Source organism: Zootoca vivipara, chromosome 16, assembly GCF_963506605.1.
Source record: "Zootoca vivipara chromosome 16, rZooViv1.1, whole genome shotgun sequence".
Classification (NCBI taxonomy): Eukaryota; Metazoa; Chordata; class Lepidosauria; order Squamata; family Lacertidae; genus Zootoca; species Zootoca vivipara.
Window position 1 is genome coordinate 34,004,812 of NC_083291.1, and position 24,214 is coordinate 34,029,025.

Below are 24,214 nucleotides of genomic sequence, written 5' to 3' on the forward strand. Positions count from 1 at the left end.
ACAGGGCTGCCTTTAGATGTCTTCTAAAAGTCAGATAATTGCTTATTTTGACTGATTAATTGATTAATTAATGAATTGTTTACTTTTCTCACAGGTCTGTGGAGAAAAGAGAACATCAAGGACCCCCACTTGCCTCAGGCTCCGGTCCCTCATCTCCTGGGTCCGGAATATCTTCAGGGCACCACAAGGGCAACCGAGGAAACAGGCGGAGAGGAAGCCACTCTGCAGGCGGATCAGGTGGTGGATTCGCCAGCACCACTGTTGTAAGTAGGTATGGGACTAAGGCAAGTCAGAAGTGTGGATAGGAAAGCAAGGCAGGGAAGCTAGGGAGGTCGAAGGCAGGAACACAGGCAGGGTCTAGCAACCAACAATGTTGCTCCTGCAACCCAGGGCGGGGTTTGGCCGCCTTTTATCTAGAAAGGGGTTATGGATGGCCTCGATCCCCTGACGACTCACTTGCTTGGGGTCTGGGTTTGAGAGCTTGGGGTCTGGGTTTGAGAGCTTGGGGTCTGGGTCTGAGAGCTTGGGGTCGGGGTCTGAGAGCTCAGCCCCTGTGCGATTGGTGGGTTCCTGCCCACATCATTCAGGGGACCGACCAATCTGGTCGGTCAGGGTGGTGGTGGTGTCCTGCTTCCTTTAAGCAGTGGACGGGCGGGAACCCTGTCTCTTTCACCCTGTGCTCCAGCTGCAGCGGCCCACCCTTTAGGCTAGCTTTGACCTTGCTATGGACTTCGGTTGGTTGCCTTGGTTGGCTAAGGGGCCTGGTAGGACTTTTTCCACTTGGGTTTTTTTCCGCCTACCTCGTAGCAATCTGTCACAACTTTTGGTTTTGGCGGTTAGGCATTGGAAATTGCATTAGAGCTGAGGAGGGTAGGTAGCGCCATCGCCTACCCTGCAAATGGAGGAGTATTCCATTAAAGGATTCCGGGGGCGTGGTCTGGTCCGAAGCCTAGGGAGGTTAGGGCTGTAAGGCATGCCCCTAACGGTGATCACAGGAGGAGTTCCGGTTGATGTACATCACTGAGCTCCTTACTGGTGGTTCACTCTTCCCGGACGTCCAACACACGGGTTGGCGTCGGTTATAGACGGGTAGGATCCAATGCCTAAGCCAATACCGCTCAACATCCGTAACCAATAAAGTTGTGGCCTTTTCAGCCATTAAAAATCTATCACTTGTGTCTCGTGTCTTATTCTCACTGGGAGGGAGGGACATTGCCACACAACACAGATAACAACGTGATATCTAGTAAAGAAAACCTCAGGAAAATAATTGACTGATAACTGGCCACAAAGCCAGAAAAGAGGGTGGGATTGCCAAACTTCTTGGACCAGGGGGCAAAATTTGAATTTTGAGAGCATACTGCAGATGGCGTTCACAAAATAGCTGCCCTGGGGAGGCCTGGCAGAACACAAAATGAGAGAGACTGTAATCATTGCTGCTTCCCCGTGATTGCCCTCATGAATGATCTGTTTCGGGAGAGCCATGGGTTTTTAAAAACATGCAGATACTGTAAATCTGTGTGGTTTTTGACAGGCTTGCTAGTTTATTTTTGAAATTTCCAGGTTGCTCGAACTCCTCCCCATTTACTGATTAAACATGGAGAGATTGCAAAAGGGCAATGGTTTGGAAGGGTGCTCAGAGGATAAATACGGGGCGGTAGCGTGCCTCTCCTGTTCCTCCCGAGAGTCCAGATCACCATGGAGGGGACTGCTCTCTACCTGGTGGCTGTCCTCTTGGTCTCTTTCCCGAATTCTTCTCACAGCCAACTGTAAGTACAAGTTAGATTTCAGCAGTTCACACCAGCACCACATTTCTTAAGAAGTGGGGTACAAGCCCCACCGAATTCAATGGTGCTCATTTCATTTCCATGTAAACATGGTTGGAATCGATGTGATGGGTCAATAGCCACGTCATTCATCCTGTCTTTAAGGTGCCGCAAAACTCCTTTTTTTGGCTGCAAAATAAGGCCTCTGACTGAAGTAATGGGGGGGGGGAGGGAGGCAAGTTTGCTTTAAAAGGGACAAAGATGCCACAAGACAAACATATTTCAACACCCATCAGGGGTGCCAACTTAAATAAAATATTGGGGAGGCCCCACATGACATGGTGAACACACACCATTTGAAGGTCAATGCCCATTAACTTGGGGGAGGGGTCTGGCCCCCTCAAATATTTTATGGGGAGGTGAAGCCCCCTCGGCCCCTAGGAGTTGGCTCCTATGGGGGGCATGCAAATGGATCCTCAGAAATGGTGGCTGGTAGGCAATGATTAACAGTAGCAGAACTGCAAACGGTGAAATCCATTGCACAAGGAGTGCTCACAACACATCCTGGCAGATGCAGCATGGAGGAGCTGTGATACGACATTGAAATGCACCAAACAAACTCACTACTGTGAACTTTTTCTCCTCTGTAGCTACTCCCTCATCACCCCAAGCGTCCTTCGGGTAGAGACCGAAGAGACGGTTGTGGTGGAGGCTCATGGGCACAAGTTTGACGCAGAGGTGACCGTCTCTGTCCATGACTTCCCACAGAAGAGAAACACTCTGTACATGGTCAAAGCTCGCATGGAGCCAGCAAGTGACATGATGGTGACCCTGGCCATAAAGGTGGGTGCAGAGTGACGACTAGGGATGATGACATTTTGTGCACTCCAGTCCTATACATGCAGAAATCATGCTGTAGTCCTATACACACGCTTAACCTGGTTGAACACAGTACTACCAGCATAGGATTGCAATTTGTGTCAGTTATTTTGGGGGGTGTCTATTATAGTGCAATAGTGAATCATCAGACCTCAGTGTAACAGATGAGAAGAACCAGATTGTTAGACTATCTTATACAGCAGAACAGCTTTAGAAGTTTGTAAAATGCACCTTGAGTATGTTCTGCAGGAATTTTGATGGAAGAATGAGATATATATTGAATACACCATAATAATTTCCATAGTTCTCAATAAACAACATAATTATTTCTCCTTTTTGGAAATAATTTTTATTTGGTTTTACAAATACAAAATTATAAATAACAAATTGAAAAAAGGATCCATACAGAGAGATTCCTCCGAATCTCCAGACTTCCCCCCATCGCCTCCATGGGGTCCCATTTTAAACATTTATTACTATATATTCTTTGATACTCCAGTTTTTATATCAAACCATATTATCCATGGTAATTGTTACGCTAATGTTTCCATCTGTTTACAGTGGTCTCCTAAGCAACTTATAAATTTTTCCCATTCTTTTATAAAGTTTTTGTCCTCTTGGTTTCTGTGTTTTCCAGTCAATTTTGCCATCTCGGCATAGTCCATCTCCTCTCTGATAGGGACACTGTCTTCTTTCCTTCTCTGGGTTTAGTAGCATCTGGGCGGTTGTTGTTCCATACATTAAAAAGTTTTTTTCTGTTCTTTTGGGATGTCAGTACCTATAATTCCTAATAGAAAAGGTTATTTTAAACATTTTTTTCCATTTCATTGTATATCATCTCCCAGAAAGCTTTTATTACCTTACAAGTCCACCACATATGATAAAAGGTACCTTCTTTTTTCTTTACATTTCCAGCAGGGATTTGTACTTGTACATTTTTGCCAACTTGTTGTTGTTGTTGTTGTTGTTGTTGTTGTTGTTGTTGTTTAGTCGTTTAGTCGTGTCCGACTCTTCGTGACCCCATGGACCATAGCACGCCAGGCACTCCTGTCTTCCACTGCCTCCTGCAGTTTGGTCAAACTCATGTTCGTAGCTTCGAGAACACTGTCCAACCATCTCGTCCTCTGTCGTCCCCTTCTCCTTGTGCCCTCAATCTTTCCCAACATCAGGGTCTTTTCCAGGGAGTCTTCTCTTCTCATGAGGTGGCCAAAGTATTGGAGCCTCAGCTTCACGATCTGTCCTTCCAGTGAGCTTTTGCCAACTTAGTAGGAGTTAAATACCACCAGCACACCATTTTCATATAACTTTCTTTCAGTGCACAACATTGAATGCTAATTATTTCTTTTAAATCCACATCTTATTTTTTTAAAACCAGCATCATAAAAAACCAGTGCACTTTCGCAACCTGAATGTGTTATTTCTCCTACCCCAATCTTATCCTCATAAGAATTCTGTGAAGATTTACTAGGCTGAGAGTTAGCAACTGGTCACCTACTGAGCTCCATTACTTAGCAGGGATTTGAGTTTGCTACTATTTGCCTTGTGAGCAAAAACCAGGAGATATCTGATTTCAAGCCCCTGATTTGCCCCTGCAGGTTTCTGCCAATGATATGAAGAAGGATTCCAAGCAAAAGCAGTATGTGATTGTTGTGGCCAAGTGTCCTCAGTTCACATTGGAGAAGATGGTTCTGGTCTCCTTCCACAGTGGATATCTCTTCATCCAGACAGATAAAACCATCTATACACCTGGATCCAAAGGTAAAGCCTTCTGCTAGTCCCTCTCATAACATTATCTGGAACTGCAGGAGGGATCTGGAGTGGATAACCTACTTGCCATCTGCAGATCTCCGCTGTTCATAGATCCTTCCCTTGCCACTAGAGCTAGGAATGGATGATTCCCCAACTCACACAACAGACAGTTGAAGTTTGTCTGAGAGAGACATAACTCTTTTACCACTGGTAAACAGGTCTTGCAGGGTTTTGCACTTCTTAAAGAACCAGCAGGCTCTCTTCTACCTACACCAGGCATCCCCAAACTGCGGCCCTCCAGATGTTTTGGCCTACAACTCCCATGATCCCTAGCTAACAGGACTAGTGGTTGGGGAAGATGGGAATTGTAGTCCAAAATATCTGGAGGGCCAAAGTTTGGGGATGCCTGACCTACACAATCATGGCAAGACAGAAATACTGTTTGGGGGAAACAGGGGGCGGGCAAGTGTGGGGGACTCCCTGATCCTGAATGGGGTAACTGTGCCCCTGAAGGATGAGGTGCGCAGCCTGAGAGTCATTTTGGACTCACAGCTGTCCATGGAGGTTCAGGTTAATTCTGTATCCAGGGCAGCTGTCTACCAGCTCCATCTGGTACACAGGCTGAGACCCCCACTTGCCCGCAGACTGCCTCACCAGAGTGGTGGATACTCTGGTTATCTCTCGCTTGGATTACTGCAATGCGCTCTATGTGGGGCTACCTTTGAAGGTGACCCGGAAACTGCAACTAATCCAGAATGTGGCAACTAGGCTGTTGATTGAGAGTGGCTGCCAAGACCATATAACACTGGTCCTGAAAACCTACATTGGCTCCCAGTACACAGAGCCGTAGCTAGGTGATCTTGCACCCCTGCCAGAACCGTCCAGATTGTGCCCCCTAACCATGGACAAATTAGCTCTTATTTCTGCCTCTCCTCCAAACCGGCCCCCCCCATTCAATTCACCCTCTATTAAAAACCTTTTCTTTTAAGGCAATATTTTTTATTTACAGACATATTTATGGAAATATTTTTAGCTGAGTTCCCTCCCTGTGAGACGTGAGGTTACAGAGAACCAGGCAGAGGGCCTTCTCAGTAGTGGCACCCGCCTGGTGTAACGCTCTCCCATCAGATGTCAAGGAAATAAACAGCTCTGACTTTTAGAAGATGTCTGAAGGCAGCCCTTTTTAGGGAAGTTTTTAATGTTTGATCTTTTATCGTGTTTTTAATATTGGATGGGGAACTGCCCAGGGTGGCTGGGGAAACCCAGCCAGGTGGGCAGGGTATAAATAATATGTTGTTGTTGTTGTTGTTGTTGTTGTTGTTGTTGTTGTTGTTGTTCTTATTACCAAACAACCTTGAAGGTGTACGCCAGGGGTCAGCAAACTTTTTCAGCAGGGGGCCGGTTCACTGTCCCTCACACCTTGTGGGGGGCCAGACTATATTTTGAAAATAAAAATAAAAATGAACGCATTCCTATGCCCCACAAATAACCCAGTGATGCATTTTAAATAAAAGCACACATTCTACTCATGTAAAAACACATTGATTCTTGGACCGTCTGTGGGCCGGATTTAGAAGGCGATTGGGCCAGATCCGGCCCCCGGGCCTTAGTTTGCCTACCCATGGTGTTCGCCAGGCGAAATGACAATAGAAGCTGGTGTGGTGGTGCTGTGCCACACGCCTGGTCTCTCCCAGATGAGTGGCTGCTGTATACTGACACAGAGAGCGGTGGGTACAGGGAGGGCAGCACAGTGCAAACATACAAGAAGGAGCACTGGATTGGCTCTGCTGGTGCATTTGCACTGCGCTGACCTCCCAGCTGCTACTGTTTCACACCTCCTCTTCTCTGTGCCAGTGTGCAGGTGTGTCTCAGCTGGAGGGAGATCAGGTGAGCAGCACACTTCCACAATGCAGTCCACAACTACAAGTGAATCTACTTTCAAAGTGGAAAGTTTTGATGGGGAGTCTGCCGGTTCTTTAAACAACTCAGCAAAATTGAAAGCAACACAATGGCCAGAAACAATGACAGTATAGAAAACTTTATGGAATAATGCAAAACATCAAAACTATCTGACTTTAAACAATGCAAGACCTCTGCAGCTCAAGATATGAATGTGAGCTGGAAGACTAAATGTGCATAGACTAGGGGAGGTTTTGAAGAATCAATTCACTTTACAACTCTTGCCTGTCTCTAGCCTATGTGCATTTGGAGCTGCTTTAATGTCTAAAGGAAGATCTGTGGGTCCTCGCATCCATATACAGTATTGAGGTACATGGAAATGTAGAGTTAAAAACAATGAGAAAAGTATGTGTGTCACAGAGAGAAGATATGGGAATTCTATAATCCAGAACTAATATTAACCACTTTCTGGAATTCCATTTAAATACCAACTAGTCATTTTTCCAGTTTTTAAAAACAAAATGTTAGAAGCATCTCCTTGCAGCTATCCTGAGAAAAAATGGTAACCAAACTGGTCCTGTCCAGGCTACTTCAAAGATGCATTAATGGAGCAATTCCAGAGTGAAATGGCTCCCTTCTTCAGGAATGTCCATTGCGACCTGATATTTTGAGAGCTGTGTGTGGAGGAGTGAGACACTTGCACATTTGTACAATGAAGGACTGCACTACAGGTTTCCATGTATTTCCACCCTTCTTTTCCTGACTTTGTTTCTGTCACTTTCTTGAACAGCCCTTTGTTCATTTCTATAAATCATCTCCCCTCCAAACACCAATAATTATTCTTTGAGTGCTAGGAAACAATTACTCTGTAAGAGGTGTGGCAATTGGGCGAAATACGTTGTTCACATTTGCTTAACTATTTGTAAAAAAACAAGTGTTTGTTTCCTTTTTTTTTTTAAACATACTTTTTATTAATTTTACAAAATACAAAAAAACAAAAAAAACGGTACATACATAAACACCTTTTCCACCTCCTTCCTACCCACCCACATGGGTCCTCCCCTGCCACAGAAGTATCCCATGTATGTGAACAGTCAGAGATGGTCCATTTTATGCTTGGATTTCTGTCCTCCTCCCCCTCCCCTGACCCCAAAGCCCCCCCCTGCCACCAGGGAGCTCCAGCAAACCAGGGCAGTACGCAGGAGGCCATCCATCCAACCATCTATTGTCATACCAAAAAAAAGAGAAAAATAGAAATAGGAAAAAAGAAAGGGCAAAAAAAAAGAAAAAAACAATACAAAACAGAAAATTTTTTCTTACATTCATAATTGTAAAACCATATTTTGTGGGCTTCCCCTCCCCCCCCCTTCCCCGGTTTTCATCCCTTTTTTATCATCTGCAACAGTTTCTTACTTTATAAAAATACACCTTTGTATCTTATACAACTTATAAATCAATTGTTAACATTTTCATCTAATATTCAAATCACTGAAAAATCAGACTCCCATTTTATCTTCCCGTGCCTAATTTTTTCTCCCTCTATAAGCCTCCATATTTTCACATTTTCCAAAATCCATTCACTTTTAAAACTATAACTATTCTCAATTTAACCTTACATCCCCGATTACCGGCTCCACCCCCCCAATCCAGCAAATTCCATAATCAGCAGACCAGTTATAAACCTGTTAATCCATCCTTATAATCACAACATCACTTTCCCTTCACCCCACCCCCTGTTTACAGTCTTTTGCCATCCAGGCCACCATACAGGACCCCTGAATTTCTTCTCTTCTCTGCATATTTTTTCCTTCTTCCCTGTGGGCGTTCTGGAGTTCCAATAATACCAATCGTGCCCCCCTCAAAAGCAGGGCACTCCATCCAACTTTTTGTAGAGTAAAGTCATCATTTTTTTCGTGGTGTGCTTCATTTTGTGTTGAATCATCACAGTCCTCATCTTCATCTTTTCCTTCCAAATCACAGTCACCATCATTGTCATTCTCACATTCATCTTTTTCAGTGTCAAAAGCTTCATCTTCTAAAAAATCATATTCTGCCATCACCATCTGAAATTTTTGCTGTAACTCTTGCCGTCGTGTCTCCTCTTGACATAGCTCTATTCTTGTTTCCCACATTAAGGTCAAAACAGACCGCTGGAACTCAGGGGAACACTTTTTTGTTGACATAATTCAATCCTGCCAAGGTCAAAACTTGTCACGTGGGGTGGAATATGATCACAGTTTATTTTCTCGACTCCATTTTAACAAGCTGGCTGCATTCTTCAAGTCTTATTAACAATAAAGTTCGGACTCACATTTCACAAACATTTAAACCAAAAAAGAAATTCCACAAAGTCCAGAAATACAAAGTGAAATAAAAATTGACTTATAAATCCTGATCAACTCACTGGGTTGTCTGGGCTGCCGGCTCCCGAGGAAAAGAAAGGTTTTTCTTAGTCTTTACCTCTTGCTGCAGGGCAGTCATAAACCACAGTCTCTCTCCCCTTTTCACCCTGCATCAAAGGGGAGATTCTCTTTAATGCCTTTGAGGGATCCTTTTGAATTGCAAATCTTCTATTTACGGCTTCGGGTTTCTATTTACTGTCTCTTTTGTTGCCGTGGGGGGGGGTGGCTTCCTCTTTTCTCCCCTCTCTCCCAGATCCAAATTGTTTTATAATCCAAATCGTGAGGTTACTTAGTCTTTTCCAATCGTTTTATTTTCGGAAGAATCCAGCGCTCTCCGCCTTCGGCTTGAAGCTTCTCCCTGCTAGAATAACGTTGCCGCTCAAAATGGCCCCTTATTTTGTTTGTTTCCTGACTGGAAATACAAGCTGTGTTCTAGTCAGTTTAACTTATCCTGATCCCAAAGTTATCCGGTGTAGGATCTAGAGCAGGCATCCCCAAACTTCGGCCCTCCAGATGTTTTGGACTACAATTCCCATCATCCCTGACTACTGGTCCAGTTAGCTAGGGATCATGGGAGTTGTAGGCCAAAACATCTGGAGGGCGGCTTCCGGTTCAGCGCCAGCGCCGATCGGTGGGGTTTCGTCTCGTCTCCGAGGCGACCCGTCTCTGCTAGGAGTGGGGAGGGCAGCGAAAGCGACGCTGCGCCCCTTAGAACCCCGGGAAGAGCGTCCCGGGGGCGAATTTTGTTCGGCAGAGCCCCAATCCGGACTCCCCAACTCTCCGGCAAGCTCTAATAAGAGCTCCGGAGCGAGGAGGGTAGAAGTCGCAGGGGCCTTCTTGAACGACAACGTTACCCTAGCGGAGAGAAGCTTCAAGCCGAAGGCGGAGTGCGCTGGATTCTTTTGAAAAAACGATTCGGAAACAAGATTGTAAGTAACCTCAAAATTTGGATTACAAATTAATTTGGATTTGGGAGAGAGGGGAAAAAAATGGAAGCCACCCCCCCCACCGGCAATTTAAGAAACAGTAAATAGAAACCCGAAGCCGTAAACAGAAGATTTTAATTTAGAAGGTTCCCTCAAAGGCATTAAAGAGGATCTCCCCTAGATGCAGGGTAAAAGGGGAGAAAGACTGTGGATGTGAATACCCTGCAGAAAGAGGAAAAGATCCAGAAAGACCTTTCGTTTCCCCGGGGGCCGGCAGCCCAGACAATCCAGGGAGTTGACCAGGATTTATAAGTGGAACTTTAGTTTTATTTTTATTTTTGGAATTTCTTGGTTTATATGCTTTTGAAATATGAGTTTGGACTTTATTTTTATGTATTAAGACTCGGAGAATGCAGCCAGCTTGTTAAAATGGAGTTGAGAAAACAAACTGTGACCATTTTCCACCCCATGTGACAAGCTTTGACCTTGACAGGATTGAACTATGTCAACAAAAAGGTATTCGCCTGAGTTCCAGCGGACTGTTTTGACCTTAATGTGGGAAGTAAGAATAGGACTATGTCAAGATGAGACACAACAGCAAGAGTTAAAGCAACAATTCCAGATGGTGATGGCGAAATATGAACTTTTAGAGGATGAAGCCACTGAAACTGAGGAGGACGAGTGTGAGAATGACAGTGACAGTGATTTGGAGGATTTTGACAATGACGGGGACTGTGATCTGGAACGAAAAGATGAAGACGATGACTGTGATAATATAATACAAAATGAAGCTCACCACGAAAGAAAAGATGATTTTACTCTACAAAAAGTCAGGTGGAGTGCCCCTCCTTTGAGGGGGGTACGATTGGATTTACTGGAACTCCAGAATGCCCACAGGGAAGAGGAAAAAAATAATCAGAGAAGAGAAGAAACTCAGGGGTGCTGTATGGAGGCCTGGATGACAAAATACTGTAAAAAGGGGGTGGGGTGAAGGGAAAGTGAAGTTGTGTTTAATAGGATGGATTATTAGGATTAAAACTGGACTGCTGACTACGGAACTTGCTGGATTGGGGGGTTGGAGCCGGAAATTGGGGATGAAAGGTTAGATTGGGAATAGTTATAGTTTAAAAGTGAATTGATTTTGGAAAAAGGTGAAAATATGGAGGCTTATAGAGGGGGGAAAAAAATTAGGCACGGGAAGAAAAAATGGGAGTTTGATTTTTCAGTGATTTAGATATTTGGTGAAAATGATAATAGTCAAGTTTTAAAGTAGTATAAGGTATAAAGGTAATTATTTCATAGATTAAGAAACTGTGGAAGAGGATAAAAAAGGGACGAAAACCGGGGAAGGGGGGAGGTAGGGGAAGCCCACAAAATATGGTTTATTAATTATGAATGGAAAAAAGATTATTTTTGTTTTGTTTTGTTTTTCCTTTTTTGTCTTTTTTCTTCTTCTTTTTTTTTTTTACTTTTTTTGGTATGAGAATAGATGGTTGGATGGATGTCTTCCTGCGTACTGCCCTGGTTTCCTGGAGCTCTCTGGTGGCAGGGGGGGGCTTTGGGGGCAGGGGAGGGGGAGGGGGACAGAAATCCAACCATAAAATGGACCATCTCTGACTGTTCACCTGCGTGGGATACTTCTGTGGCAGGGGAGGACCCATGGAGGAGGGTGGGAAGAAGGTGGAAAAGGTGTTCATGTATGTACCGTTTTTTGTAATTTGTAAAATCAATAAAAATTATGTTTTAAAAAAAAACATCTGGAGGGCCGCAGTTTGGGGATGCCTGATCTAGAGATCTCTAGCCAATATTCCTGCGTATATTCCTGCGTACAAGACTACTTTTTAACCCAGGAAAATCTTCTCAAAAGTTGGGGATCATCTTATATGCTGGGTCATATTTCTTATACGGCGAGTATATCCCAAACTCTATATTTTAACTGGAAAAGTTGGGGTCATCTTTTATGCCCAGTCATCTTATACGCCGGAATATACGGTAATTATCAGCATTCTTAAAACATTGCTGTTCACTGAGTGCTTTGAGGGAAGCCATGAAACTTTGCCAAACCAAATGCACAGGGTATATGGTAAAAGGGATGCAGGTGGTGCTGTAGTCTAAACTATTGGGCTTGCCGATCGGAAGGTCAGCGGTTCAAATCCCTGCAACGGAGTAAGCTCCCGTTGCTCTGTCCCACCTCCTGCCAACCTAGCAGTTTGAAAGCACGCCAGTGCAAGTAGATAAATAGGTACCGCTGTGGCAGAAAGGTAAACAGTGTTTCCTTGCACTCTGGTTTCCGTCACAGTGTCCCGTTGCGCCAGAAGCTGTTTAGTCATGCTCGCCAGATGACCTGGAAAGCCGTCTGTGGACAAACACTGGCTCCCTTGGCCTGAAAGCGAGATGAGTGTCGCAACCCCATAGTCGCAACCCCAGCTTTGACTGGACTTAACCGTCCAGGGGTCCTTTACCTTTTTACCTTTACAGGGTATATAACAAACATCTTCTCTCTTCCTTCTCAGTGCACTACCGTATCTTTTCTGTGAATCACAACATGCATATTTTGGATAAGCCTGTGATTGTCGAGTTTGAGGTGAGTGATACATGTATGCGTATGTGTCCGTGTGGTGGGTATAGCCAGAGCCATTTTCCTCGGAGAAATGTTGGAGGGTATGCTTTATGGCTGAGCAAACATTTTCTGGTCTCGATCCAGTGCTCTATTTAGTGCATCACATTTGGCCTCCTCATCTTGATGGTGCACAACTTGTGTGGACACAAGCTCCTGTGCTCCATAAGAACTCTTGCACTATGGAATACAAATATTACCAGTAAGTGCCAGTATTCCCCCCCCCTTGCCAACATCCCTTTAAATATACTTTCCCTCTTTCAGACACCAGAAGGAATTGTTGTCAGGCAGTCATTCATCAATCCTACTTCAAGAAACTTCCAGCCTCACCCCTTACCAGAGATTGTCAGGTATTTGGCCATGAATATTACCTCAAACCAAATTTGTACACAGGACTGTTTATTTCAGCCAGAACGTGCCTGAACTCAGTTCCGGCACCTCTCAGGTGGGCGCCATTCTAAGAGAACAAGGGAGGTGTTCATGGTGGGTTCCAGCACCTATTTTTCTAGAAAAAAGCACTGTTTCTGTACACTGTTCTGTACACTGTTTCTGTGAGCTGAAACAGCAATTGGCAAAGAAAGCACATCAATGATGAATTAATGATGTAAGGAGGGAGCTGCAGCCCAAGATAGTAAAGGTAAAGGGACCCCTGACCATCAGGTCCAGTCGTGACCGACTCTGGGGTTGCAGCGATCATCTCGCGTTATTGGCCGAGGGAGCCGGCGTACAGCTTCCAGGTCTTGTGGCCAGCATGCCAAAGCCGCTTCTGGTGAACCAGAGCAGCACATGGAAACGCCGTTTACCTTCCCGCCAGAGCGGTTTGCAGGAGCTTGGACCGAGCAACGGGAGCTCACCCCGTCGCAGGGATTCGAACTGCTGACCTTCTGCTCGGCAAGCCCTAGGCTCAGTGGTTTAACCCACAGCGCCACCCACGTCCCTCCGCAGCCCAAGATAGCAAGAGGTGATAAGGGAACATCTAGCTACTTTAAATGAATTCAAATCTCCAGGGCCTGATGAGCTGCATCCAAGGGTACTAAAGGAGCTTGCGGATGTATGTTCCTGCCCACTTTGACAAACTGAGCCCTCCACTGTAGCAGATTCGCCCCCTCCCTCAGCCATGGTGTTTTTCTCTGCTGGCCTCCAGAGAGGACCCTAAGCACCATCCTTCCGACCACCACCAGGGGGAATGACCATCAAGGGACATAGACTATATTCTAACCTCACCCATGACAAGAAGAGGCCCTGCAGCCCATTCTTATTCCACCTTTAATATAATGAGTTGACAAAGCAGAAGCAGTGAAGATTCCTTCCTTTTCCTTCTCTAGCTTGGGGACCTGGAAGATTGTGGCCAAGTATCAAGAGTCCCCACAGGAGACCTTCACCACGCAATTTGATGTCAAGGAATATGGTAAGGATGACCATCTCTGCTTAGCACTTTTCCTGGCCCATCACAGGCACTGTTTCCTCTTTAATCCCTTGGAAGACGCCCTTTGGTCCTTCAGCTCTGCTTTGGGATTGCTCATACTTTTCAAATGTCCTAAAAAGTCACATCTCTCCTCAAATATTTATATGTTCTTCTTCCCCTGTTTCTTTCTTTAGTATTGCCAAGCTTCGAAGTCATAGTTGAGCCATCATCTAAATTTTATTACATTGACAGCAACAGGGATTTCAGAGTGTCTATCACTGCAAGGTGGGTGTCTGCAACTGTGGGAAGGTAAAGGCACGTTATTATTGGTGTGAAATAAAATTAACATATCTAGAATTGATAGCATAGCAGGGAGCAGCCGTGCCAACTCCAGGGAGCAGAGGTGTCGTCACCCCCTCAATATTCCTTACCAGGGGGTTCAGCTGCCCCATTAGTGAGGGGCAGGGGTGGTTGAACCACAGAACCAAGCACAGTGCAGCATCGAAGGTTTTCAAAGCGCCCATTGAAGCCGCGTGACTCTGGGCAAGCCCTCCTCCCGATGATGTGCGTGTGTCGTGTCCCACATTGGGTACATGATGTCACAGGTGCATACCAATATTTGCCTCAGGGCAGCACCTCTGGCGGGGTGCTAATAGCAGCTCTCTCTCTGTGTGTGTGTGTTTGTGCATGGTTTATGTTGGGACCCCAGCACAGGAGGAAAGTTTTTCGGCATGATGTGAGCACAAAAGCCCTCTCTCTCCTTGTGATTCCCAGCAACTGTTACTGAGAAGTATGGTGCCTCTAACAGATAGCCCTATCATTTTTGAATTTGGCCCTTATTTGATGTTGGATTTTGTTGTTTTAGGTTCCTCTATGGGAAGAGTGTGGCGGGTATGGCCTTTGTCCTCTTTGGAGTGAAAATTGATGGCGTCAAACACAGCATTCCGGACTCACTCCAGAGAATAGAGGTAGGGTGTGTTTATGTGTGTGTACTCTCTCTCTCTCTCTCTCTCTCTCTCTCTCTCTCTCTCTCTCCCTCTCTCTCTCTCTCTCTCTCTCTCTCACACACACACACACAAACGTATCACTTGGCTTTCCTCCCATTTTCCTTTTTTCAGATTAGTAATGGAGAAGGGGAAGGAATCCTAAGGAGAGACATCCTTCAGACTCGATTTCACAACCTCAACAATCTTATTGGGCACTCCCTCTATGTCTCTGTGACAGTGATGACAGAGTCAGGTGAGTGTCAGTCTGAAAACCAGATGGAATAGCAATGGAATCGTTCATACATGGAATTTTATTATTCATTAAATTTTTATACCGCCCTTCATCTGAGGATCACAGGGCGGTTTGCAATATAAATAGACAAAAATACTCAACATAGTAACAAACAAACAATACCTGTCGCTGCCCCCACAGTTTAAAAGGCCATAGATAGTTTAATTAGCCTAAGGCCTGGGAGGAGAGGAATATTTTCGTCTGGCACCTAAAGATATGTGTTGAGTCTCTCTAGGGAGAGCATTCCAAAAGCAGGGAGCCAGTGCAGAACAGGCCGACTCTCGTTTTGCCACTGTCCAGACCTCTAACCTACAGCAGTTCATAATGTTGCTTTGAGACTATTCAGCCCCTTCTGATTTGGATTATTACAGCCAGACATTTTATTCTGTAACATTATAATGCCAAAATATTTAATTTTGCAAAGGAATAATCTTCACCCAACTCCTGGAAAGAAAAAAATATATTATACCTGTATTGGAATCAGGAAACCTGGTAATAAATTTGAGCTTGTTTTTAGTTCCTGTCTGTATTCTTTTTGCCATTGAATGCTTAAACTTGCCTATGTAACCATGAAGTCTAGAAATCTTTCCTTCTTTACAAAGAAATCTGGGGTTCACAAGATTCCAGCTAGGGCCCAGGGGAAATGTGCAAAATGTGCTGTTTGCTGAGTTTACTTGTTGCTTCCAGAGCAGCAGTTTCTCAAGTTTACTCACCTTGTTCTAGGCTGGGCTGGATCTAAGATATTTGCTGCCTGCCAACCTAGCAGTTTTGAAAGCACGTCAAAATGCAAGTAGATAAATAGGGACCGCTACAGCGGGAAGGTAAACGGCATTTCCGTGTGCTGCTCTGGTTCGCCAGAAGTGGCTTTGTCATGCTGGCCACATGACCTGGAAGCTATACGCTGGCTCCCTCGGCCGATAATGCGAGATGAGCACGCAACCCCAGAGTCGGTCACGACTGGACCTAATGGTCAGGGGTCCCTTTACCTTTACCTTATGAAGGTCAAATGATGCTATCTATCTTGCCATTAGGGTTGACATTTTAAAGAGCCTTGCTGTAGCATTTAGACACCAATTCCTGCCTTCATTTATCCCTTTACAAGGCTGCAATCCCTAGCCACACTTTTCTGAAAGTAGGTCCCATTGAACTCAGCGGAATTTACTTCTGAGTAGACCTACATTGGCTTCTCCAAGGCATCTTATTATTTTAAACTAATTCAGCTATTTAATTACTGAAATTTCCAAGTGGTGTACCGTACATAAAAACGACAAAAAGCATACAGTGGATAAAACTAATTCATCGTAAAAACAGAAAACCTCCTTTAAATGCCTGCTGAAAGGCTCTGAAACAACTTGAAGATTTTTCTCTCCCTGTGAAACAGCTTGGCTTCATTTCTTCTCTGCATCCCCTCTTCTCCTTTCTGCAGGCAGTGACATGGTGGTGACTGAGCGATCTGACATCAGCCTTGTGACATCGCCCTATCAGATCCACTTCACGAAAACCCCCAAGTACTTCAAGCCAGGGATGCCCTTTGAATTGATGGTAATGTTCACCCGAGTCTCTCTTCCTTCCATGGCCCAGTCCCAGGCTCTTAGAAATCGACAGTGGCGAACCTAAGGAGCTGTGGGAAATCTGTTAAATCCATGGATCTCTTGGGGAAAGTGGTGTTGGCTGTGCAGAGGCGGCTGCATCTCAAACTCATTCACCTCTTCCTTCTCAATTGCTTAGGTGTTTGTCACCAATCCTGATGGCTCCCCAGCTTCCCGTGTACCTGTGGTGACAGAGCCAATTGCAGCTGAAGGAACCACCCAGAATGATGGGACGGCCAAGCTGATCCTGAACACCCCAGCAAACAGCCAAGAGCTCAGAATCACAGTAAGTCCCCCCCGAGGCCATGCCAAGTTCCCTTCAAATGCATGAATTGTGCTACTGGCAGTTACTGTGTGTATCTTCCGCACACAGAACCAAAGCAACTGTTCATGGGGGGGTACCTTGGAATTTTTAAGGAAGGGTCCATAGCTCAGTGCATAGAGTGTTTTGTTATCCCCAAAATGGAAAGTAAGCGAAGTCCCAACCAAAGAGGATTGTCAACTTAAATTGACAGAATATGCACAACTTGCAGATTTAACATATAGAATAAGAGAGCAAGAAGAACATACGTTTAAAGAAGATTGGTACACATTTATTGAATATATGGAAAATAACTGTATACAGCTGAAAACGCTGGCAGCATTAATAATAATAATAATAATAATAATAATAATAATAATATTTTATTTGTACTCTGGCCTCCCTGGCCGGAGCCGGGCTCAGGGTGGCTAACATCATAAAACGAACACAGTATACAAAGAACATAAGAACATAAAAACAGGCAATCAATTAATTAAAATACATCTTAAAATTAATTCAGAGCAAATTAAAATCTGGACAGATGGCAGTCCATGGGTAAAATTGAGAGTGGTTAATATTCTCCAGGGCCAACTGTTACCACTGGTCTTATAAAGGACCTGTGAGCGGGCTCGGAGGCCTCTTTAATACTTGTTCTTATACGGAAAGAGAAGAATCATTTTTTTAAAAAATAATTTTTATTAATTTTACAAACAAAACTAAACAAACTACACAAACATACAATATAACATACAATATAACACTGTCCCTTCGTTTTCCCTCCACGCACTGGTTCACCTCTGCCACCAGTGAAACCCGTGTGCTTTGAGAATCAAAGGGGTCCATTGTAAGTTGGGTTTAGCCTCCCCCCTCCCTCCTCCCCCCTCTTCCCCCCCCTGCCACTGAAAGGACAGGAGTGGAGGAGCTCTGAGGATTGGCTTCCCCCAGCTCATTCATAAGTATACATTGACAAATACAAACATAATAGGGGAGAATTTTAACTCCCCAATTCTTATTACCTTAACCTTATACTTGTGACTTCCTCGATAGTCTTCCTCCTGGTTTTCCTTAAACAAAATCTAAAATTTATGGCGGGTTTTCTATTTCAGTTTAAAATCCTTTTCATATAATGTTAACTCAACCCTCCTCCTTTTCCATGCTGCCCTCCCACAGACCCCCTCCTGCCACAAGAGGAACCTGTGGGGCACAGCATTTCCAAGGTTCCATTATATCCCCTCCTCACCCCTCTGAGCACCCCCTGCCACTATCTCAGAGTAAGGAAAGGAGAGTAGACAGCTTTCTGCCTAAACCTAACTTAACTTACAAAAATTTATATTAACTTAAATTCTTTCCTAAGCCGTTCTTATAATTCCCTCCAGAAAGCACAACTTTTTCCATTCATTTTTACACTCCATCTCCTCTCCCTAAGTTTTTTCCCCCAATTGGATCAGCATTTCCGTTAACAGGCCAAAATTTCAAAAACCGTCTCTCAGAAATTAAAAACAAGGTCTTTTAACTAGAATATTCACCCCACACCCATTCTTTCCCATATCCGTCTCCAGGCCCTTGTCCCCCCCTGCCCCTGTCTTTCCCATTCCTCCCTAACATCACCCCACATTTCAACCCCTCCAGGATCTTCAAGTCCATCAATCCTCAAATTCCTTTGCTTCTCATTTTCTTGCTCTGCTTGATTTTCTTCCTTTTGAGGTCCATGCTTTGCTTCATCCCAAACGTATTTTTTAAAGTCCAAGTCCTCTTTAAGATTTTCATCTAATTGTTTCTCCTGACATCCAGATTCAGTCTCCACAGTCTCCAAAATCAAATTTTCCTCTAAATCCTGGACTTGGACTTCATCCTCGTCTGCTGGTAAATTGGGATGCTGCCGTTCCTTGTAGATATCCTCCCATATTTGTAGATAGTTTAGCACAGCCTCCTGGAAGGCTCGAGAGTACTTTGTTTTCATATTTCTCCTGACCGCAGACAAACAGGAGGTGGAGAACAAAGAGGTGCTGGAAAATTCCTTTCTCAGACGGTCGACTCCATTTTGGCTGTTCTTTTCCTTTGTCTTTTAACTCAATCACAACTCCATTCTTAATTCCAATATTAAATAGTTCTACCACATTTTCAGTCAATTTTTACTGATTATAACAGTGCAATAAATCCGCCCGGTCTTTTGACAGCTTGACAGCTTTTGACAGCTGTCAAAGCGCTCTCCCCCTTAATAATGCTGTACCTCAAGGGGTGCCGGACTCGGGAGTTGAGAGGGTTCAAAAAGGTCTTTCTTTCTCTCGGGTCCACAGTCCCAGATGCCTTTTGTCGTTCAGCTTAAGATTATTTAAAGCGCCTCCCAATTTTCCATTAGGAAGAGACTGACTTCCGTTTCTTTAAAGTCTCTCCTGTTTTTCCAATTAACGAATTTGAAGTCCGTGATCGCAATTCCACTTACTTTTTGGAAGTTTAAATTTGTTCGGAAGAATCTGCCGCTTGCCGGGTCAGGACTCGGAGCTTCACTTCTCGGAGGTAAGATATAGCCCAAAATGGCTCCCGCGGTTCCACCCCGCTGGCTCTCGATCGCTCTATTGAGCTCTCGGGCAGCGGGGGATCCGCAAAAAATGGAGCAACTGCTGGGCGCGTAAGTCACCGGGACTCTCTACCCGGTGTTTTTACGGGGAATCCGCTCGCTCTGCGGACTTCCCCACCTCCGCGAAGCCAGGGACATCGGCGCGCGAGGTCCCTGCGTCCTTCTCTCCGCCGCGACAGACCGGAAGACCAAAGGCCTGGCGGAACAGCTCCATCTTGCAGGGCCTGCGGAAAGGTGTCAAATCCCACAGGGCTCTGGTGTCTTGTGAGAAAGTGTTCCACCAGGCTGGGGCCACGGCTGAAAAGGCCCTGGCTCTGGTCGAGGCCAGTCTAATCTCCCTGGGGCCTGGGATCTTCAGAGTGTTATTATTTGCAGACCTTAATTTTTGATGGATGTAAAAGTGGAAAACTGATTTGAATGGTTTTAGTAAAATATGCAGGGATGTATGATATGTAAAATGAACCATGGGAAGCGAGAAAGGGAAGCCATTGGATATTTTAAAGTTTGTAAAATGTTTATTTGAAATTGTAAAATTGAAATTTTAATAAAAATTATTAAAATAAAAAGTGCTGGGAAACAGACCGGGAAAGTGTGGACCCATACCTAGAAAGCACAGGGCAAAAGGTAAGTGTGGATACGCCCCCTAGATAACCTTTTCCACTTTCTGTAGGTAAAAACCAAAGATCCCCAACTTTTAAATGAACGTCAGGCAACCAAGACCATGATAGCTACAGCATACCAGACCCAAGGAGGATCCGGAAATTATCTCCATTTGGCAGTCACAGCTATGGAGCTGAAGGCTGGAGACAACTTGCCTGTCAATTTCAATCTGAAGTGCAACAACCAAGAAGTGCTGGATCAGATCCAATATTTCACCTATATGGTAAGTACTGGGCAGAATGGAAGCCTGAGGGCCAAGTCTCTATACAACTGTCACTATTGAAGGTGTTGGTGCGAGAGGGAAGAGGGAAGTCTTCAGTCATGTGTCTAGTCCTCATGGAAAAACAGGTTTCAGTATATTTCCTACAGCACCTGCCTTCTTGGCTGAAGGAAGACAAAGTCCTGACCAGAGAAGAATGGCTGATAAAGATGATGGATTACAGTCATACCTCGGTTTAATTACGCTTAGGTTTGAGTACTTTCAGTTTAAGTACTCCGCGGACCCGTCTGGAACGGATTAATCCATTTCCCATTACTTTCAGGTTAAGTACAGACTTAAGGAACCAATTGTGTACTTAAACCGAGGTACCACTGTACACCGAAATGGCGAAAATGACCAGGAAGATCAGAAATCAAGAAGATAGAAATTTTACTAAAGAGTGGGAAAAAATTATAATTTACCTGAGAGAACACTGTAAACAACTAAAAACTTTGGCAGGACTGTAACAACACTTGTAATGTAATAAGAACTATGGGAAAACAGGGATTTTTAAGAAAATGTAGAATTTTAAATGATGCAGTTAAAAAAAAAGGAATGTAGATGGAACCCACAGAGGGGCAGAAGGAAGTCCAATGATTCATGGAATCCTATATGTATGATTATTTGAATATAAATGTAAATGGCAAAAACCACTAAAAATTGTAAAAAAGGAAGAAAAAAGGCATTCCCCAAAATAAGCTTTTCCATGTCGCAGTGCTCCGTGAGGTGAAAAACATTTGCATTACACTTGTTATGTGAGTTAGTCCAATTGCATGGAGTTTTGTTCAAACCAGTCTATGCTTGCTAACCTCCTTCACGTTAAACAGGATCTCTTGTTTACCACCAGATCTTGACTAAGGGGAAAGTGTTCAAGGTTGGGAGGCAGCGCAGAGAAGCAGGACAGAATTTGGTGACCTTTTCCTTGCCCATCACCCCAGAGCTCATCCCTTCCTTCCGGATTGTGGCTTACTACCAAGTGGGGAACAATGAGATTGTGGCTGACTCTGTCTGGATGGATGTGAAGGACACCTGCATGGGAACGGTATGTCGCTCTTCCCATGGATTTCCTGTAACAGTGCAAGTTATTGCAAAAGTGCAATAAATTCACTCCCCCTTCCCATCATTCACTGTTTTTTAAGAGCATTTGGAATAAGAGTTCTCTCACAGTTTTGTTTCACTTTGGGTTAGAAAATGAGTAGAACCTTACAATGTACGTGCAAATGTTTTAACCCATAATAACTAAAATGGGAAGGGGGAAGAAATTCAGCTCATAGTTCAGTGCAAAACCACTGAATTTGTCCATTCTGAAACAATGTGAGAACCAAAATGCAGCTATTCTTTGAAATTTGCATTTCTTTGAATGTTCTCAGGCACTTCCCCAACCAAATAATGCATGCACAGAGTTGTTATATTAGAGGAATGTGTGCATAAGATACATATATTTGTGAAAAATCAGATAATATATAAAAAACCGGCATATTAAATGTGTTATATTCCTGCAAAAAATGTGCATTTTAGGAAAAATTTCATATAAAATGTGCATATACTAGGAGAAATTTTGAATTTTCATGAGGTATTTTAAAATGGCAAACTAATGTACCGTAGAAATGTGGATAATTGAATTTTAGATAAGAAAAATGATAAATTCGGAGAAACAAAAATAGACAAATTCTTCCATCCTACCAAATATGTGTTTCTTCACACTTACATAAAAATGAACACCTGTCACCTACAGCCCCCTTCCTTGGAGGATTTGTATTGCCATATCACAATCCTGGCTTTTCATGAAGACGAGGTTGCGACGAACCCCCTCGCCGACATTGCCAATAGATTATGAGACGAAAGGGTACAAGGGGTAAAGCAATCCCCACTCTATTCCTTACCCCTTAAAATAAACCCCTCAATTCTGGGCTTCTCAGTGAAGAGAGTCTAATTCCAGCTTTCGTGGCCTGATCTCACAAACACTCAGGGCTATTTGAATGAACAACCTCTTGCCTACAGAACAGGGACTCCCTCAACTCAGATCCCCACTGTATCAGTCTGCCATATCACCCTGGCAAATTTGTGGCACTCTTGGTTTTCACCATACTGCCCTTCCTGTGTGATGCTAGGACACAAACTATCCCCTTTTCCTTAGGTAAGTTTTGCCCTTTTCTGAGTCTCCACCTCTGTGAGTTTTAATATGCTGCTGGAATAACCAAGACGATACTCTTTGGCACAAAAAGAAGATGAATTTTATTTTCTTGAGAACATAGGTTTTTCTTTGCTTAACGATGCATAAGTTTACAAGCTTAGTTACAGCAAAATAAAAAAATTCCTTCAGTAGCACCTTAAAGACCAACTAAGTTTATATTTTGGTATGAGCTTTCGTGTGCATGCACACTTCTTCGTGTGCATGCACACGAAAGCTCATACCAAAATATAAACTTAGTTGGTCTTTAAGGTGCTACTGAAGGAATTTTTTTATTTTGCTTCGACTCAGACCAACACGGCTACCTACCTGTAACTAAAGCTTAGTTACAGTTATACATACTCTCTGTCAGACTTTAACTTCAAGTTATCCTAAGCCTAACCTAAACCACCACTATCCTGGCCCCACACCCGTCTTCTTCCCTCTTCGTCACCACCCTCCCACTCTTCCAACTGCCAAAACGGTTATTCCCTCCTTTTTAAACCGGGCACAGTCCCACCTCCTAAAGATGCCCTGTCAGTTAAGTTGGAGGTGGATTAACTCTTTCTAATCCAGGGTGTAATAAATCTTCCATCCTGAGGCTAATCCGTTACAGAAGGTCAGTTAGGGGAGCTGAAGAGAAAGCAGGTTATACAACAGCAGTGACAATGGCAGGGCTGATGGAAAGGAAAGACCCTGAAAATGGAAAGGAGTGGGAGAGGTCCGAACCGATTGGGAAGGGATGTTTGTGTCACTGAAATTCTACTCAATATTGATCCAGAGTAGATTCCAATGTATAGCAGAGTAAAAACTTAAACACGTTGCAGTATTTGCAATAATAATAATAATAATAATACCAGAGGCAATTACTGTATATTTCATCCAGCAAAGCTTCACTGCTACTGAAGGCGAATGAGCATAATGCTCAGAAATCCAATACATTCAGGATTGGCACTGTCCATAAGAAATCCAGTTGCAGCAGACTTAACTTAAACTTACAACAACTTATAATAAGACTAAACTTTACAGAACACCACACCAGAAGGAAAAGAGAGAATGAAACCCAGGCTCCTTCTGGCCTCACTATTATAGTCAGCATGACCTTGACTGAAAGAGATAACAGAACCAGTTTTAGCCACCTGTACTCAGCTTCTCTGAAGGAATAACCCAAACACCACAAACCTTCCGCTTGTTTCTTCCACACTGAGAAGCTTCCAGAATCCTCTTGAATTTATTAGAATAGGAAAGCTCACATCAGATCAATACTTTCTGCACCAAGAAATGCAAACTGACAGTTTGTTTCTACTTTTTAAAATGTCAACAAGGAGAAATAGCAGAGATGGGTACAAAAGAGAAGCTAACACTAAAATGCTAATATAACAGAGTTTTTCCTCAGTTCTCTTCTCGCTATAGTGAAACCTTGCTTTAAACTGCCACTTTTCCTCCTCAGCCCCCCCCCCCCAATCTCTGCTCAATCTTGGCCATTGTTGAAAACCAACATTTTCCTGTCAGCGTCTCCATCCCTGCCTCTGCTTCTTTCCTCAGCTGCCTTGTGTGTGAGAGATAAGGATTCAGAGCCCTCAAATATTCCATAGTACTTTCACAGAATGTATTTCCTGGCATCATATGCTGTCTTCAACATGAAGTTCCAGATTCAGTCAAGTAATTTAGAACAGGTATTTTATTAACAGGCAAACATCCATAGATATACAACTGAACTGAACCTTCTCTAAATG

The 24,214-nt window shown here is 43.9% G+C and overlaps 1 protein-coding gene across 1 annotated transcript in view; it reads left to right on the forward strand.

Moving 5' to 3' along the window:
• Positions 1-1,609: 1,609 nt before the first annotated feature.
• The window catches only part of LOC118097624 (A.superbus venom factor 1-like), a 68,538-nt gene continuing 45,933 nt past the window's right edge, over positions 1,610-24,214 (forward strand). Inside the window, exons 1-13 of the mRNA XM_060269009.1 lie at positions 1,610-1,769; positions 2,417-2,609; positions 4,241-4,403; positions 12,135-12,205; positions 12,503-12,588; positions 13,564-13,646; positions 13,838-13,928; positions 14,509-14,611; positions 14,762-14,882; positions 16,348-16,463; positions 16,650-16,796; positions 20,060-20,272; positions 21,156-21,350. Coding sequence (XP_060124992.1) covers positions 1,699-1,769; positions 2,417-2,609; positions 4,241-4,403; positions 12,135-12,205; positions 12,503-12,588; positions 13,564-13,646; positions 13,838-13,928; positions 14,509-14,611; positions 14,762-14,882; positions 16,348-16,463; positions 16,650-16,796; positions 20,060-20,272; positions 21,156-21,350 — 1,653 coding nt within the window. The 5' untranslated portion in view covers positions 1,610-1,698. The remainder of the gene's footprint in view (positions 1,770-2,416; positions 2,610-4,240; positions 4,404-12,134; positions 12,206-12,502; positions 12,589-13,563; positions 13,647-13,837; positions 13,929-14,508; positions 14,612-14,761; positions 14,883-16,347; positions 16,464-16,649; positions 16,797-20,059; positions 20,273-21,155; positions 21,351-24,214) is intronic.